Source organism: Marmota marmota, unplaced genomic scaffold (assembly GCF_001458135.2).
Source record: "Marmota marmota marmota unplaced genomic scaffold, marMar, whole genome shotgun sequence".
Lineage (NCBI taxonomy): Eukaryota > Metazoa > Chordata > Mammalia > Rodentia > Sciuridae > Marmota > Marmota marmota.
Genome location: NW_026000076.1, coordinates 138,809 through 156,253, shown reverse-complemented (window position 1 = coordinate 156,253; position 17,445 = coordinate 138,809). Strand labels below are relative to the sequence as shown.

The window sequence follows — 17,445 nt, the reverse complement described above, 5'->3', positions numbered from 1 at the left end:
TTTATTTTTACATGGTGCTAAGGATTGAACCAAGTGCCTCACACATGCTAGGCAAGTGCTCTACTACTGAGCTATAGCCCCAGCCCTCCCACTCCTTTTTAAACTTATAGAGTGAGCTTCCTCCCATTCCACACCATCCTGTTGGTCAGGACAAATGAGACCCACGTTGGACAGAGTCAGAGAAGACTCCAAAGAGAAGTAAGAACTTGAACCAAACTTGAAAAACTAGCTTTTGCTGGGAAGAGAAAGCCCATTCGAGGTGGGTAACCTCAGTGACCCTGGTACACAGTTGAACTTGGTAGGAACTAGGCAAGGAAGAAAGCAGCAGGATATGGATAGGAACAGTGAGTATCCTAATCTGGTTTGAAAAGAACTTAGAAGAATCTTGTGGTGAGCCGTTTCTGCCGTTTATGTAAATTATGGTCGCCATTACATGATGGCGCTAGCTCCGCTGTGGTCTGTGACAAACAACTCCTTGTTTGGGAGAGTTGGCACATGACTTTTCATCACTCTATGAGAAAGCTCCACGTGGCTGCTTTGCATTGGGGCTTGAGATGCTTTATTAAGGCTGGGAGGGGCATCCGGAGGGAGAACTGAAGAAGAGAACTGAGGAGAAGAACTGTCAGGGGCCTGAATAAACTGCTGAAAGAAGATTCCTGAGTGTTGCGTCTTCCTTGCGGGCAAGGGGGCGCTACAAGTGGTGCCGAAACCCAGGAACCAGAACTTTCAGCAGTCAGGGGGGTGCACCGTAGTCCCAGGTAAGTGGGATCCGTGATCAAAGCGGAGAATCGTCCCAAGTAAGTGGGACCCGCGACCAAAGCGGGGCAACAGCTGCATTGTGTACTTTCGTTTTTACTTTCGCTTTTGTTTTCTGTGTGTCTCTTGTTGTGTCATTTTGTTTTTGTGTTTCTTGTGCTTCTTTTGTTGTTGTGTCATGGGTGCTGTGCCTTCCAGTCCGCTTCTTCTGGCCCTAGATGGCCTGTTACGTTCTAAAGGTCTGGAAGTGAAACATAGTACTTTACAGAGATTTTTACAGAAGGTGGATATCGCTGCACCGTGGTTTGCATTTTCGGGCAGCCTTACTGTACCTAGTTGGGATAAATTAGGCAGAGATCTTGACTTTGCTTCTGAGCAGGGCATATTAGAGGGTGGGGTGATACCCCTTTGGAAAATGGTCCGTAGCTGCCTTACAGATGGCAGATGTCAGGAGGCACTTACAAAGGGACAAGAAGTTTTAGAGCAATTACATGAGGAGAAATCAGAAACGGCAGGGAGTGAGATATCTCAGAAGGAGGGGAGTATGCAGAGAGTGAAACAGGGGAGGAGGCGCTTGTATCCAGATCTCAGTACGCTGCGCACTCCCCCATGTGAAAGTGGGTCAGAGGGAGAGGAGGATGAGGAGGAGGAGCTCGGGAGGCTGTCTCGTCAGCTAGAGAGTTTCACTATAGGAGAAGGGAACAGAGATAAGCAGGAGCTCAAGAAAAGCGATCCCCCGGATCCACCGCCGTATGGTGGAGGTATTTCGGGGAGAGCTTTCCATGCTCAAACATGGAGAGCATTTTTAATCAATCTCAAGTTAATCTCACAGGAGTGTTTTGTTTCAGCCTTGGAAACGCTAATTGCATTAACCTTAAGACCAAAAATTTGACTAACTGGGAGGACCCATTGCGGTCCAGTCAGGTCTCAGGGAACACTATCAGTGCTGTACTGAGCCAAGTAGTTTCAGGGGAGCAATCAGGTTCAGGGACCCCCGCAAATAGCTCTGCTTCTAACATAACTACCTTGGCTATTATCTCCAAGGTACTAATCCCAGTGCCTCCTTCTTCTAATAGTACTTACAATGCCACTCATTTCAAGGCCTCTCCTTACTGTACTCCTAATCTTGGTTTCCCTCCAATATTTACGCCTTGTCAGGATCATTCTTGGGAGAAACATCAAGTTGCTAAAGGTTTCTCCTCTTCCCCCTCTCTTAAGAGGTATGTTTATAACTTTAATAACAGTGCCAACTCCTCTACAGGAGTAGGTTGGTCCTGGTTTCAATGGCTGATTTCTAATGAGAAGGGGGCTTCAGCTGATATTTCTGCATTGGCTCAATTGCTGGGAGTCAAAAGCTGGCTGGCTAATGTTTCTGGCACTGTTAAGGAGAATGAACGAGGTAATAGACTTACATCTGTTTCATTCAACTCTTTGCTATATAATGCCACATTACCCCCTGCAATGGTCTGCGTTCAATCCCCGTTCTTGTTCCTTTTGGCTAATGACACCTCGTCGGGGATGCTTGACTGTTCTAATATTACCTGCTATTTGTCTGAGTGTTGGAATGGCTCCTGGACCACGGCAGTGGTTATGAAAATTCCAACTTTTGTCCCAATCCCAGTCACTGCGGACCCAGATAAATTCCCCATTGTTGAACTACTTAGAGTCCGCAGGGATTTTGGAATTACAGCAGCTATAGTGACAGCTGTGACAGTGTCTGCTGCTGCAGCGGTTACGGCCGGAGTGGCTATGGCCAGTCAAGTACAAACTGCTGCCACCATTAATCAAGTTGTTCAACAAACTTCCACCATACTTGAATCCCAAAATACAATTAATCAACATATTTTGTCAGGGATTTTAGCTGCCAACCAAAGAATAGATTTACTCCAAGCTCAGGTAGAAGAATTGGCTGACTTGGTGCTTTTGGGTTGTGTTGACCAACGTGCACATTTATGCATAACCTCTGTCAGATTTAATGATTCCAGGAATGCCTCCCGCATCATTGGCGAATATTTGGCTGGAAATTGGTCCATGGCAGCGGAAGACATGATCCAGTCTCAACTAACCCAGATAGCTGTCTTGAACAGTACCCGTGTCGATCCAGTGACTTTGGGTCAATTCACCGATTGGATATCTTCTGCTTTTTCCTTCTTCAAAGAGTGGGTGGGGGTAGGCATCTTTGGTGCAATGTGTTGCTTCGGTATGTTCCTCTGTTTGTGGTTTCTCTGTCGCCTTAAGGCCCGCAGTGCTCATGATAAGGCTATGATCATACAAGCTCTTGCAGCTTTAGAAAATGGCAACTCGCCTCAAGTCTGGCTTGCGCATCTTAAACAGTAAACCTTTGTCATGGTCGTTGCACCCCAAGTTATTATAACATTGCACTGGGATCGACATGACCTTCCTTGCTATTCTCTTAGTGTTGGAAAGCCCTTGCACTCTGCCGGTTTTACTGCCATTGCACGCAGATGGGTTTCCACACTAGTGCTTTTCTATCGTCTTAAAGTCCGTGCCTTTCTTTCAGGGTGCTGTCAACTTGTTTGTCGTTATAAACAGCCACAGTTCAGCCTCAGTTATCCCCCTTCGTCCACCATCGCCACGATACAGGATGCGAGGCAAAACACTGCACTTGAGTGATCCTTGACATGGACCTCAAGGAGAGCATGTCCTATTGCATGCGGGTTAGACGCGTTCACTCCCCGCCCCACGAAAAAAGGCGTCGGCTGATATGGTCTCGGGTCTGGGGAAGGCGCCTCCTTGGGACTGAACCATACATTGCAGCCACTTCTGCACAGTGGGGTAGGACCTCTACTCTCGCCTGTATTGTTTTAAGAAAACAAAAAGGGGGAACTGTGGTGAGCCGTTTCTGCCGTTTATGTAAATTATGGTCGCCATTACGTGATGGCGCTAGCTCCGCTGTGGTCTGTGACAAACAACTCCTTGTTTGGGAGAGTTGGCACATGACTTTTCATCACTCTATGAGAAAGCTCCACGTGGCTGCTTTGCATTGGGGCTTGAGATGCTTTATTAAGGCTGGGAGGGGCATCCGGAGGGAGAACTGAAGAAGAGAACTGAGGAGAAGAACTGTCAGGGGCCTGAATAAACTGCTGAAAGAAGATTCCTGAGTGTTGCGTCTTCCTTGCGGGCAAGGGGGCACTACAGAATCTTTTCTTTCATTCCCACCTATAAAGCATTTTCTTAAACAAAGACCTTTGTTCTTTTCTTCCCACTGCTTTTCCAGAGTATATAGATAAACAGAATTTCAGCCAACAGTTACATGTTCCCCTGGAGCTTCCTAGTTGGCATCTGTTATATTTGTCTTTTTCCCATGGCATCCTGGACTGAGGCCAGATGTGGAGGGGATGAGGTATCACTTAACACATATTAAAGTGAGCCAGAAATCCTGATAAATCCAACTAACTACTAAAGTGAATTTGCTTCACTTATTCAGTAACTCATGCTATAGACTACCTATGCACACTTAAAATTGATTTCCACAGACTATAAAAAAATAAAAATAAAAAGTAGCCTCAGTCATGAATGCTACCTTAACCACAATTTTCTAGAACTTGTTTCATTTTTTTCCAAAAAAAAATACTTACTTTATTTTATAGAGCAACTTTCTTAAACAAAAAATAAAAAAAAAAAATTGTGATTTTGCACACTGTTTTTGGCAACACTGACCAAGTATAAAGGATTTAAGCTTAACAATCACACAGATCAAAAGAATTTTTTTTAACTACCTAGAAACAGGAATCAAACCTGGGAAGAGCAAAGAATAAGTGTTTGTAATTTATGGATACCAATCATTCATCAGTAGAAGAATCATAATTTGGTCCTAGTGAAAAGATCTGGTCTACTAAGATTAAGTGACAAATATTTCTTTGTACAGTTCTATATGTCAGTTGAAGAAGTATCAGAATAGCACCAACATATGAATCAGTGAAAAACAAAAAGTTGTGATATCGGCCTCAGCAGTTGAAACCCAGCAAGCCCACTTAAAACTCAAACATAATAAGGCTCACCTTTCCCTGAAAGAATTTTTCTTTCCCAGATATAAAATATAACATATTAAGAGAAATGTCTTGCTTTTAATCCCCTTATTAAAAAAACTGAAATATTTTAGTGCACATTTACTTTGCTATATTAATTTTTAATAGACATTCACAAGGAATGCTTAGATTATAAGTAACATGGCACTATGCCCTAAGCTACTTATGCTGAACACCTATATAAGCAACATGAAGAAAACTTCCATATCACTTCATCCAGCAAAAGATGTGTGGTAGACAGCTAAGCCATTATTTACAGAAAGAAATCAGGCTCTTGGACCAAGCAGAAACTATAACACAATACCCAAAGAAATAAAGAATACCTAAAAAATTAAGGATGACCCCTATGCTTTTTTATCTTAAAAACGTACATTTTGCTTGTTTCCCTTGCCTATGGTGATTGTATACATTTGCTAGAGGAAATATCCAACAACTCTTATAAATATCCACAATTAGAAAACAGAAATGAAACTAGAAAATAATAACACCAGCCCCTAATTCAAGTTTCTACAACCACTGCCCTAAACCAACAAAAAAATGCAGGAATTTTTCAAAGGAATATTAAGAAGAGCTGATAATATGTAGGAAAATGCCACCCCATAATGTTTTAAGTACTAAAATGAATCACAGCACAAGAGAAACAAATGAGTAGTTTGTACTAGAGCACCACCCGCTGGTTACAAGTCCTCATAGCAAGTATGACACCTGGCCATAATTGGAATGGGTTGACTGTACTAATCCATTACAACAGCAGGAGCTTCTTACAAAACAAAACCACCCATATTATTTTATTTTCACAAGTAAAGAAAATAATTTTTAAATATGTCCAAAAGGATGAATTTTGGTAGTTTTGAAATACAATCTCCAAATGCTGTAAGGACTTATACTCAAAATAACATATAAATTATCATTTCAGCTCTGCCGATAAATAAATATTTAGGCAAAATATGTATACTTGCATTTCATTGCTAACAAAGAAATTATAAGTCTAATAATATAATTGTTAATGAAACCCTCAATGGAGTCTATCACACTTCCACCTTTGACCTGAAAAACATTAAAATACAGGGAGGAAATAAAATGTCCTGAAAACTAGATTGAAAAACATAGTTTCTAATAAAAAGTCCAACTGGGCACAGTGGCACACACCTGTAATCCCAGTAGCTAGGGAGGCTGAAGCAGGAAGATCACTAGTTTGAGGCCAGCCTCAGCAACTTAACATGGCCCTAAGCAATTCAGCAAGACCCTGTCTCTAAATAAAATATAAAAAGGGCTGGGGATGTGGCTCAGTGGTTAACTGCCCCTGGGTTCAATCCCAGGTACCAAAACAAACAAAACACAAATTCAAAGACCATCTAGATTACCATCTAGTGAAAATGTTTTCTGTAAGGTACCACAGCAGCTTTGTAGGCCAAAATATCTTTACCTTAATAAAATGTCCTTTTTATCCTAATGGCATGATATTTTGTTTTTCCAAATTGTTCTTGTGTTTTTTTAAATTCTAAGTTTCTTAAAAGTCTTGGAATATAAGAGAGTTATTTCTCCATGTATAATGCTGCCTTTAAGACACAGAAGTACACATCAGGGTCTGACATCAGTTTATACCCCATTTGACCTTCCTGAACTTGCTCTGTAGAAATTGAACTTCAGAATCCCTTTCTAGACATGATCCTACTCTTCTAAATAAGAATCCAAGAGTATGCTCCCGGCAGTCAGTACGGGATTCATGTTTCTTTGGTTTGATGATAATTATTACCCGGCCCACAAAAAGTGAGGTCTTTCCTTGCTCACACATGGTTGATTGCAGATAAGAATATGATGAGGAAAGTCACATTCCCACAGACATAAATTGCCAACACCATCTTTTTAAAAGCATGGCCCTGAAAGAAAAATTGAGATATAAAATAATGTACCATCATCAAGGTTTATGTCAATAAACATGAAAAGAAGGGCTTACCTCTGCTTCAGCTACAGTAAGTGACTGAAGGATCTGAATTCTATCATCATCCAATATTTCAACTGTCAAGAACAACATATGTTTATAAGTCCAGTGTTAAGCAGGCAAACTAACTCTCAGAAATATAAAATAAAACCCAATTCTTTGTGTGCACCAATTTCCAGGGTGTAAGTTCTCCAGTTTCAAGTTACTAAATCTTACAAACTTCCTGAACATTTATGACTCTCACAAATTGAGACATACTAGAATACAGCACACATCTGTCAAAGGACCTAAAATAAGCTCTCCTACTCAATAAACACACCAAAAGCTTAAAAATCTAAATCATTCTAATTTTACTTTTTTAATTAACAAATTAAAATTGTATATATATATATTTATAGAGTATCACATGATGTTTCGATATATGTATACATTGTGGAATTGCTAAATCAAGCTAATTAACATATGATAGCAATCCAAGTTTTAAGAATGTATGTATTTTAAACAGTAAGCCATAATTTAGTGGTCCTCAGCGATCCCATGTACATAACCCTGACAAAAGCCAAAAGTGGCAGGAGGGATACACTATTTGGCTCCTAAAAGCTGCCCAGCCTTCTAGATTCACAACATGTACTCTAGACAACAAAGAGTTTTTGTTTTTAGAAGATCACTTGCCTGAAAGTGAGAGGACACTTAAGCCTATGGTGGCTATAGGCATCTTGACCCTCCTTGTCACTAAGACCAAACAGAGCTTTCCACTGAAAGCATAAGAAAAGTAGGTCCTCCCAGCTATATATTTATGTACATGCCAACCTAAGCCACAGCACTTAGTAAGTTTATCAAATAGATAAAATCCGTCTGCAGCTCTGCCCTGTGTCGACTCTGGATCTCTTCTTCCTTCCTCTCAGAGTTCCCTCAACTCCAGGCACTCCAAATTCTCATGGGCACTGGCTCAGGTCAGATCAACATGCACAGTGAAAGTAGTTATGAAGAGGACTTCTTCCTTAAAACTTGAAATCTCTCCTTTATATTTTTACTCACAAATTCTAATACCAACATATACAAAAATAAATAAATAAATAAATAAAATAGAGCCACCAAGGCATAAAATTTCCACAACTGCTACCACTGGCTGAATTGTGAGCAGAAAGTGTTAGAGGTACCAAGTAACAGTCAAGCATTTAGTACCAAGAAGCTAATGAAATTCCAATAGTTTGTATAAAAGTGATTCTACACAGAACAGCTTTTAGAGCAGTTTTACCTTTTCGAGAGAGTCGGTAAGCATGTATCTCCAGAACAATCTCAGTCCCGATATGCCAAGTTACAAATCCAATCATTGCATAGGTTTTCCATGGATGGGGAAGATTCAATCCTGGTAAGTCCATTCCCAGGAACATTGCTGCCACTGAGTGTAAAAGAAAAAATGTTATATTCAATTATGGTCCCCACCAAAAGATAAAATTGTGTGTGAGCATTATATCAACTAAAACATACTAAAATTGGTGAGAGGAATAAGAAGAATATTGAAGACCAAAGAGTAGTTAATTCTTTTTTTTTTTAACTGTAAGACTACACAGGCAAGATAGGAAATTATGAGCTGCCTTTTAGAAAGAGGCATTCAAACTTTCCAGAAAGTTTTAAGTCTCCAGTGTAAGAAGGGGAAAAACTATGGACACCACTGACAATTGTACTCCCTCTTCCAGGCTAAATCCTATAGACCACAGAAATGTTAAGGGAGGAGGTGTCTGTATGCAGGTCTGCTATATAAGGCATCAATATGTACTGGGTAACCATACCTGCCTTCTGAAAGCCATTTCCCCTGGGAGGTACCAACCTATGGAAGTGACCTGGAGACTGAGGGCTTGGACCAACAGCCCCTCCTCAACCCAACTCACAAATGACCCTCAACTTGAACTGCTCAAATGTTTGCCTGTCAGCATAGCTTATTCTACTGGTAAAGGTAAACACTAATAAAAAGAAAAAGAAAGTGTTAAAAGGTGAGTTTTAAAGTCACTTTTAAAACTTTAAACTGAAATAATGACTTAAATTGTTACCCCTTGAAATTACTTTCTGGATTTTGATGTTTAAGGCTGATTTCTCCTCAACAACCAATTACTCCAATTACTAATGCATCTAAAAATCTTTTAAGCCAAATTACAACTCACAATATACACAGCCAGCAATTATATATGGATAAGTGGCATCACAATTACTTACCTGCTATTATTCTAGCAGCTGTTCCCACACTCCAATGAGTCCAGTTAAACATTTGCCTTCTGCCAAAATAAAGAACCAGTCCGTTTTCTTAGAAGTGACAGAATGACAATGAGTTCCCAAGAGAATAAAAAGCATGTAATTTTGCTTATTGCCTGAGAATTAGATATCTGAAATACATTTTAAAGTCTCTTTAAAGTAAATAAAATTTATCACTAGGTTTTGTAAGATGAAAAATGTTTCCACTCAAAAAGGAATTTGTTTGCCAACTAAGAATATCCACAGTAAGAGCATTTACGCAGAAAAGCTATCAGTACCTTGGGTCATGCAAAGGTGGCCTGAAGGCTGCCAGAAGAGGCTGAAGAACTGCTAATGCTGTCACTATACAGCCAAGATATGGGTGGTAACCTGCATGCTGAACAAAGTCATGACATATTAATAGTCTCAATATCTCATCAGTTTAAATCCTCAAGTTAAAAATAATAAATACAAATGTGTCCTTAGTGTTTTTCCATGGCTCTAAACATTCAATGATGATGATGATGATGCTAAAAATAAAAGGCAACAAGGTAGAACTAGTTGGTATCAATATGTCAAGAGCTGTCATCTCAACATGTCATAATGATTTGTGTGAACCTCTGTGTTTCCCTAAGTTGCAGGTACTACAACTCTGGAGCTTAGTAGAGTCTTAGTCACTCAATAAGCATCTGTTGAATAAATGAACATCCAGGTTTGTCACTGTACTAAAAGCTTATCTCCTCTGTTCAGATGGTTTAACTTAAGGAAAATATCAACATTGAATCTCAACAATTTCTATGATATTCCTTCCTTAGTGATGCTGTATGCTCCTCCAAATAGCAAGTAATTGGATTAGACTGCTCTGAACAATGACTTCACATAAACATTTGAGAAAAGGGCTGAGAAGATGCTCCAGCCTATAACATAATTAGTTGGAGAGATGCTATGGTCTGGGGTCACTGACTCCCATCCTCCAATGGGCAATAGAGTTGTGACGAGGAACAGCTAAACTAGGTGGTGTGCAAACTATGCTGGAATCTTTGTAAATAGGTGAACTAAAGGATGACAAAAGAACAATATAAAAACATGTTCAGATCTTGGACTCAATTATACACAAAGAAAAGTACAACCACAATGATGGAGGTTAAAGAACCTTTAATTTAAGAAATAACAGCCACAACAACAAAATTTTTTATATGGATTTAGAATGTTCTGGGGATTATCCAAAGTGTTTTCAGTTAATCAACTCCCAGTCCACACAGAAAAACTATGGATGGATACTATGCCATCCCTATTTCATAGATAAGTAAACAAAAGGATAGAGAAGTTAAGTAATTTGCCCAAAGGTGTCCCAGGAGATACATGATGATGCCAGGATTTGAACCCAAGAAATTTGGCTAATGAATAGAGCCCTTAACCTTCACACAGTCAGTCTTCTGTATCTGTGGGATCCACATTTGTAGAGTCAACCAACCACCAATGGAAAATATTTGAGAAAATAATTACATCTGTACTAAATATGTACAGACTTTTTTCTTGTTATTCCCTAAACAATACAAGTATTTGCATGGCATTTATACTGCATTAAGTATTATAAGTAATCTACAGATGATTTAAAGCATACAGGAAGATGTCTGTAGGTAATATGTATTTTACATAAGAGACTTGAGCATCTGCAGACTTTGGTACCCCAAGGAGTCCTGAAACTAATCCTTTCTGGATACTGAAGAACAACTATACTATTTTATTCATAAAATGCAAAGACTATTACAAAACAAGTGTTACCCTTTGTTATGGTTTAGATATGAGGTATCCCCCCCAAAAAAAAAACTCGTATATAAGACAATTCAAGAATGTTTATAGGTGAAATGATTGGATTATGACAGCCTTAACCCAAGCAGTGCATTAATCTGTGTTCGTTCTCTCTCTCTCTCTCTCTCTCTCTTATGGTGTGATGTTCTGAGCTGTTTTCCTCCACCACACATTTCTGTCCTGAAGCTCTGCCTTGACTCAGGCCCTGAGGAATGGAGTCTGCCATCTGCAGACTGGGACAGACTGAGACCTATGAAATTGTGAGCCCCAAATAAACTTTTCCTCCTCAATGTTGTTCTTGTCAGGTCTTTTTGGTCATAGTGGTGAGAAAGCTGCCTAAAACACCCTGTTGCAAATACCTGGTAAAATATAGTTCTGATGTCTCAATTCATATCAGACAAACTTTATTGGTTTAAAAAAAAAAAAAAAAACAGGTTGACTGATCCATAAACTACCTAAAAGGCAGAAGGGAGGTTTTCTAGTACAATCTATGATCCAGGATCCACACTTATTAACCCTGCAGTACCAACGTAAACTCTGAAATATTAAATTGTGAAATCAAATTCTGTCTTAAAACTGGAAGAGTGCAATGGAAGCACAGGCTCTGAACTCAGGCTTGTCACTATTCTCAATAAGCCTACTCATTGATTTTCTAAATATATACCAAGTACCATTATGTACCAGAATCTACTCTGGATGCCTGGGATAAACCAGGGATAGATCAGTAAATGTTCCAGCTCTCACAGAGCTTGCATATTAGCATGTGGACAGCACATAAGGAAAAAAGCCTGATAGATAAGTAAATTTTATGAAATAATATTTAAAAAAATGGAGTACAGGGCTCTCTGAGAAGCTGTTATTTGAGCAAAGACTTCAAGAAGGTGAGGGTATGAGGAAAGCTAAGGAAGAATCTTTGCAAAGATCAGAAAACGAGACTTTACAAAGCATGCCTGGCCTGTCTGCCATTGAACAAGGAGGCCAATGGAGAGGAGGAGGAGAATAACTGGGAGCCAAGCTATGGAGGTCAATGGAAGGACATGGGCTTTGATGCAGTACAACTGAGAAACATCAGAGAAACCAGTTCAGGGCAAAGGAATGGCATGATCTAATTTATATTCTTTTAAAAAAATTCACTCTGCCTTCTTTAAGAAAAGCAGACTGTATATGAGCAAGGATTGAAGTGATAAGACAGGTGACTACTGTCAAAGTTCAGGCAAACGGTGGTGATGGCTCAAATCCACACAGTAGAATCAGGGATGGTAATTATGAGTGTTGCTTTATGGATGTATTTTAAATATACAGCTAATAGGGTTTTCTGATGGATTAGATATGAGATGTGCAGGAGAGCACACTTACTAATTCCAAGATTTGGTCTAAAGATGGAACTCTAACAGCTAACATGGGAATGGAGCAGGTGGAACAGGAAGGGGAGAAAAGACCAAGAAATCCATTCTGGACATGTTCAGTTGAGATGTCATAAACATGCCAGTAGAGAACATGAGCTATACTTAAAATAGATTTGTGAGCCAAGGCAAAGGTCTGAGCTGGAGTTAAACCATTTGGAATAAGCCTTAGTTTCTACGTTTATAATATGGCATTATTTCATAATGCCTACTTCATCTGGCATTTAAATTTGAAAACACAAGGAAAGCACTTAGCATAGATGGCCACATAGCACCGATGTAACATACAGCTTGGTAGTAATCACAGTCCGAGGAAACCACTTACGTTGTTCATGATCCATAAACATCACACTTTGAATTTTCACCACTCTATAATGAAAAACTCACTTAAGCTATAGATGTACATCTGATGAAGCCTAAAAATACATTTCATTACCAGGTAATCTGTGCTGACATCCTCACCCAACCCAACGCTCAAGCACTGAAGACAGTCATCAGATGACCCAAAAAGAAAATTAAGAAGGATGCACAAAGAATGTCTTTTTACCCATAATTCACCAATGAAACAGAAACCTGCTTTGGTATCAAAATGGATTTATGTAAAAAAATCCTGTTTAAGATGTACTTACCCAACTCCAGCCTCCTCTGTATATAAAAGGCATGATGAAAGCAATGCAGGTGAGCACAGATGTGGTAAGCATGAGCAATCTATGCACCTGCAAGGTGAGATGACAAAGTGAGAAAAAGGCAGCTAAATGTGTAAGAGAAGGAGTCAGTGCGATGGTGGAATAGGATCACAGGGTAGGATTCACAGAAGGCTTGCACCTGACTGACATCTAAGCACAGCTTGTGGTCAATAAGAATAAAATTTTAATATACCATTAAACTTTAAAGAAAACTCTAAGCTGCCATTCTCAGCATTCAAAAGTATTTACTAAGACTTCACACACACAGAGCAGCAGGAATGCAAATTTCACACATGGAGCACACTTCCTTGCCAAGTCCTTCATTTCCTCCCAAAGACATTTATTAAGCTCCACCACGAGGCACAGTGCTAGACCAGGTGCCATGAGGCAGTAAAGAAACAGAAAATACTGTCTCCTGACGAGTTGGGGATATCAGTGAGTAGCTACATAAAAAATATATGAAATGTACAATTCACTGTACAACTCAAGAGAATATTAAGAGTGAAAATAGGCTCTGTTAATGAACTATGGATAACTGATGTGAATCAAAACTATTCCAGGGAAAGGAGATAGATAGTACACTCACCTTCAATGTATCTATATATGTCATTATAAAACACACACACACACATACACATACACACCATACTTTAAGATAGCAAAGAATTTGAATTGAAAATCAGGAGGCACAGACTCTTCCATTTGGGAATATCCACATGAGCAAATTGGAGAATAGAGGGAGAACAAGTAAATACAAGTGAGAAAGAGCATAACCACAAAAACAGGCAGACAGAGAGCAGCAGCCAGGCACATTGCAGCAAGGGAGAACAGATAAAACAGCCCTGCCAACCAGTAAGGAGGAATGAGGTTAGACAACAAATGTATATGACTATGAAGGCTACCCTCTAATAAAGTCAAAACTATTCCATTAGCAGTATTTTTTTCTACAAGCAAGCATCTTCATTCTAACTCAAAACAAACTCACTGATCTTCCACTATATGTGCTAATCTGTCATCCATGACCCATGAAAGACAAGGTTGTTTTGCTTGGCTGTGAAGGGCACTTAACTGACTCCTGCTTATGTTCCCAATAGAAGACTAACTCCACATCCTTTGGGAAGGACAGCATGAAAGGAACACCTTCAGTTTCTCTTCCCACCCACACAGGGATAATTTGGTAAGTCAGGAATAGCCCAACATTTGCCCATAAACCAAAGGCAGACCCCTGCTCTGCTATGCAGCAAATATCACTATTTCTTTCTTCGCTCTCCAGCTTCCCTTGACTTGTCTTTCTTCAGACAGTGGGTGAATGCTCCTCTAGCATCTCCCCTCACAAACAGAGGTATAATGTCACCTGGATCCCAATGGCTATGTTACAAAAGGACAAACAATCCAGCCTGCCTTTCCACAAAACTGTCTTTTAGTCATCAAGCATCTTGTCTGATCTCAATTGTTAGGAAGCCAAAGGGAAAAAATAAGATCCTAAGCCCACAAAATAGCTAAAATTAAAAAAAAAAAAAGAACAAAACACACACACTTCATGTTGTAATGTTCACATAATATGTAAATTACATTAAATACTTTTTTCCTCACCTACCTGAAACCAAGCTGCTTCTCCAAGGAAGAAAGCTTTTGACCAAACAGATCTGAAGAACCGGGCAATTAGAACCCCTATGCTAACAGTAGTCATCCATGCCACAAACATTAAGGCACCTACAGGTGAGAAAAATACAATGGTTGACATCACAAACTAAGCTGTTTCTTAAATGACCAACCCAAATGCTCAGAAAGTATAAACAGCCAGCAAAACAAATACGACCTAAAAAGAGCCTATGTACCAGCACTTACCACCACTGCTAACCTTTCATTGGCCCTACTATGATCCCAGAAAGCTAAGTGTTTTCCACATATTAATCAAAATGACCCTCACAACAATCCTCTGAGGTATTTTGCAATTATTATTCCAGTTTTATTTTTCTGAATGGGAAAACTAAGATACAGAGAGATTAAATAGCATGTTCAAGTGTACAAAATCAGGATTCTAACCCAAACTGGCTTCAGCAACTGTGTTCTTCAGCATTACACTATGCCTGTCTACAGTCATTTCAAAATCTTCTCACATCTCATCCCCTTAAGCTTAATTGTGGTGACATTTGTAGATAACTCTGAAGCATATAAAGGGAGAATACCAAAGAAGGAAAATTCCCCGAGGCACTCGTGTTTTCTAAGAGCATGCTTACACTATACAATTTCCCTATGTTAAAACCCCATCTTTACAACAATAAGACAGGCTACTTTTCAAAAGGAATCAAGTTCCAATCTAGAACCAGAGGATAGAGAGCCTGGTGTCCAGGCTGTTGCTTTCCTCCCTGGTGCTTTTCCTCAGTCAAGAGCATGGGGGCTATGCACTGTACCATTTCCCCATCATCATCATATACTTACACCTTGATCAGTTCTTCATCAATAAATCTGCGCTTGTGAAGCCAAACTACTGTCATAACCAAACAAAACCAAAGACCATTCTTTCATTAGCATTTACCTAAATAAATGCCAAAAATCATGGTCTCATAAAAGTTAATTTAACTAACTCAGTGATACTCAACCGTGGCTGCAGTTAGAAGCAACTAGAATACTTTTTTTAGCCCTACTTTCTACTTTTTAATCAAAATCAGCAAGCATTAAGATCATTAATCTACCTAAAAATGTTTATTAAACATAAAATATTTTTGAAAATTTGCTAAATTATGCCTGCTACCATTTAGTCATCAGTAAGTTTATTCCATAAAGTATTAATAATTCCACACAAGAATCTCACCATGAACCTTCAAAAGGAGTGAAGATCGGGATCCCCCTATGTTCTTAGGATAATCTGTCACATTATGTTTTTCATATGTAATCAAAGGTTGCTGAGAGTGCTTATAAATTTGACCTGAAAAAAAAATTTTAAACTTTTAAGATAATAAAGAATTAGTTTCTCAGGAGAGAAGGACTTGAGGGATGGATATAGAGGAGAAAGAATCTTTCTAAAGGTAATAAAAAATAATTAAATATCTACAGAGAGGTCATTCATCTGTGAAAGCAACATAAAAGATATATGCAAGAGCACACTCTCCTTCTGAAAAAAAAAATTAGAGATAATTCAATCCACCAAGAGAGATGAATCTAAACAAGAGCTAGAAATGGAAAATTTATGATAAAAGATCTGCTGTTGTGCAAGAAATGACTTAAGCAAAAAGTCAAAACAATACTATCATGGTCACAAACCCTGAAAATGTCAAATATAATTCTTGAAAGAGAATACATATTTTTTAAAAATCTACAAATTATTAACCATCACCTACATCTAAAATCCTAGAATAAACTAACAAAAATTGAACCTGGGAGAAGAGGGTGGAGAGACAAAGCAAAAGCAACTTGGTGATAAGGTATTTTGGCATACGGTCAATTCAGAGTGAGTTTGACTCACAAATCAAAATCCGAAATGACTGTGACATAAACAAATTGAGGACACATTATTAGTGTTTTTATTTGTACTTATTATATATAAAATTAAATGTGGGAATGTATAGAATTATTCAGTGTGTGTGTGTGTGTGTGTGTGTGTGTGTGTGTGTGTTTTCATTCTAGGAATCTATCCTATAGAAAGACCATTTTTTTTAACCAAAGATTAATAAAAATATTCACAGCAACTTTTTTATGCTGTGATTATTGTAAACAAACTAAAAAAATGTTCATCACTAGGAGAATGAGTAAATAAATTATGGAACATACATATTTTTAGAATACTATATAAGTGCAGAAATAATTTAAGAAATTTGATTAACACATACACAGTAACCTCTGTTACACACAAAATAAATATTTTGTGGCCTGATATATATTAGGCCACAGACTATTTAATAGTTTCCAAAAAATTATATAAGCTACATGTTATATCATCTGACCAAAATGCAAAACTAAAAAATAACAAAAGTCTAGAGGAAAAATGATTCACCTAGATAAATGTATATAAACTATTCTTTCTAATAACTCTCTGGTTAAATAGGAAATAAAACTAAAATCTCAAGTCTTCTTAGAGATGTATAACAATGAAAATATGTCATATCAAAACGCATAGATATAATCAAGGTAAAGACAAAGTATTAAAGCCATCATTTAATTTGAGATGCAGGGGATCCAACATGGCGGCGAGAGGGGAGGCAGCGCTTTCAGTACCTCCTCAACAACGGCGTCAGAGAGACTCATGGATACGCTTAGATTCGACCTGCTGAGAAACTCCTAGCAAAATTCCACTAAAGAGAGACCGGCCGGGAATCGGTAGGATTTTTGGAGGTGACAGTTTGCGCTAGACGAGTGAATCTCCGCCAGCCGCTGCCCGAGCGACTCGGCGACTGTCGGCTGCCTGCACCGGCCCCCGCGTCAGGGCGGATAGCCTCCGAGGCGCAGCGCAGCAGGAGCGGTGCAGGGACTCTAGGAAGAGGTCTCTCGCCAAGCCTTCATGAAATAGCGAACCGGGAGCTGAAACCAACCAGAGACAGACCAGTCCCACCCCTCCCTTCGGACACTCC

At 39.0% G+C, this 17,445-nt stretch overlaps 1 protein-coding gene across 2 annotated transcripts in view; it reads right to left on the bottom strand.

The window, feature by feature from the left end:
• Window positions 1–3,919: 3,919 nt before the first annotated feature.
• Window positions 3,920–17,445, bottom strand: part of Frrs1 (ferric chelate reductase 1) — a 51,967-nt gene continuing 38,441 nt past the window's right edge. For both annotated transcript variants that reach the window (XM_015500848.2, XM_048814391.1), the window contains exons 9-16: window positions 15,693–15,806; window positions 14,475–14,590; window positions 12,821–12,907; window positions 9,276–9,373; window positions 8,962–9,020; window positions 8,006–8,149; window positions 6,763–6,824; window positions 3,920–6,685 (exon numbers count right to left, since the gene is read on the bottom strand). In XM_015500848.2, coding sequence (XP_015356334.1) covers window positions 6,593–6,685; window positions 6,763–6,824; window positions 8,006–8,149; window positions 8,962–9,020; window positions 9,276–9,373; window positions 12,821–12,907; window positions 14,475–14,590; window positions 15,693–15,806 — 773 coding nt within the window. In that variant the 3' untranslated portion in view covers window positions 3,920–6,592. The remainder of the gene's footprint in view (window positions 6,686–6,762; window positions 6,825–8,005; window positions 8,150–8,961; window positions 9,021–9,275; window positions 9,374–12,820; window positions 12,908–14,474; window positions 14,591–15,692; window positions 15,807–17,445) is intronic.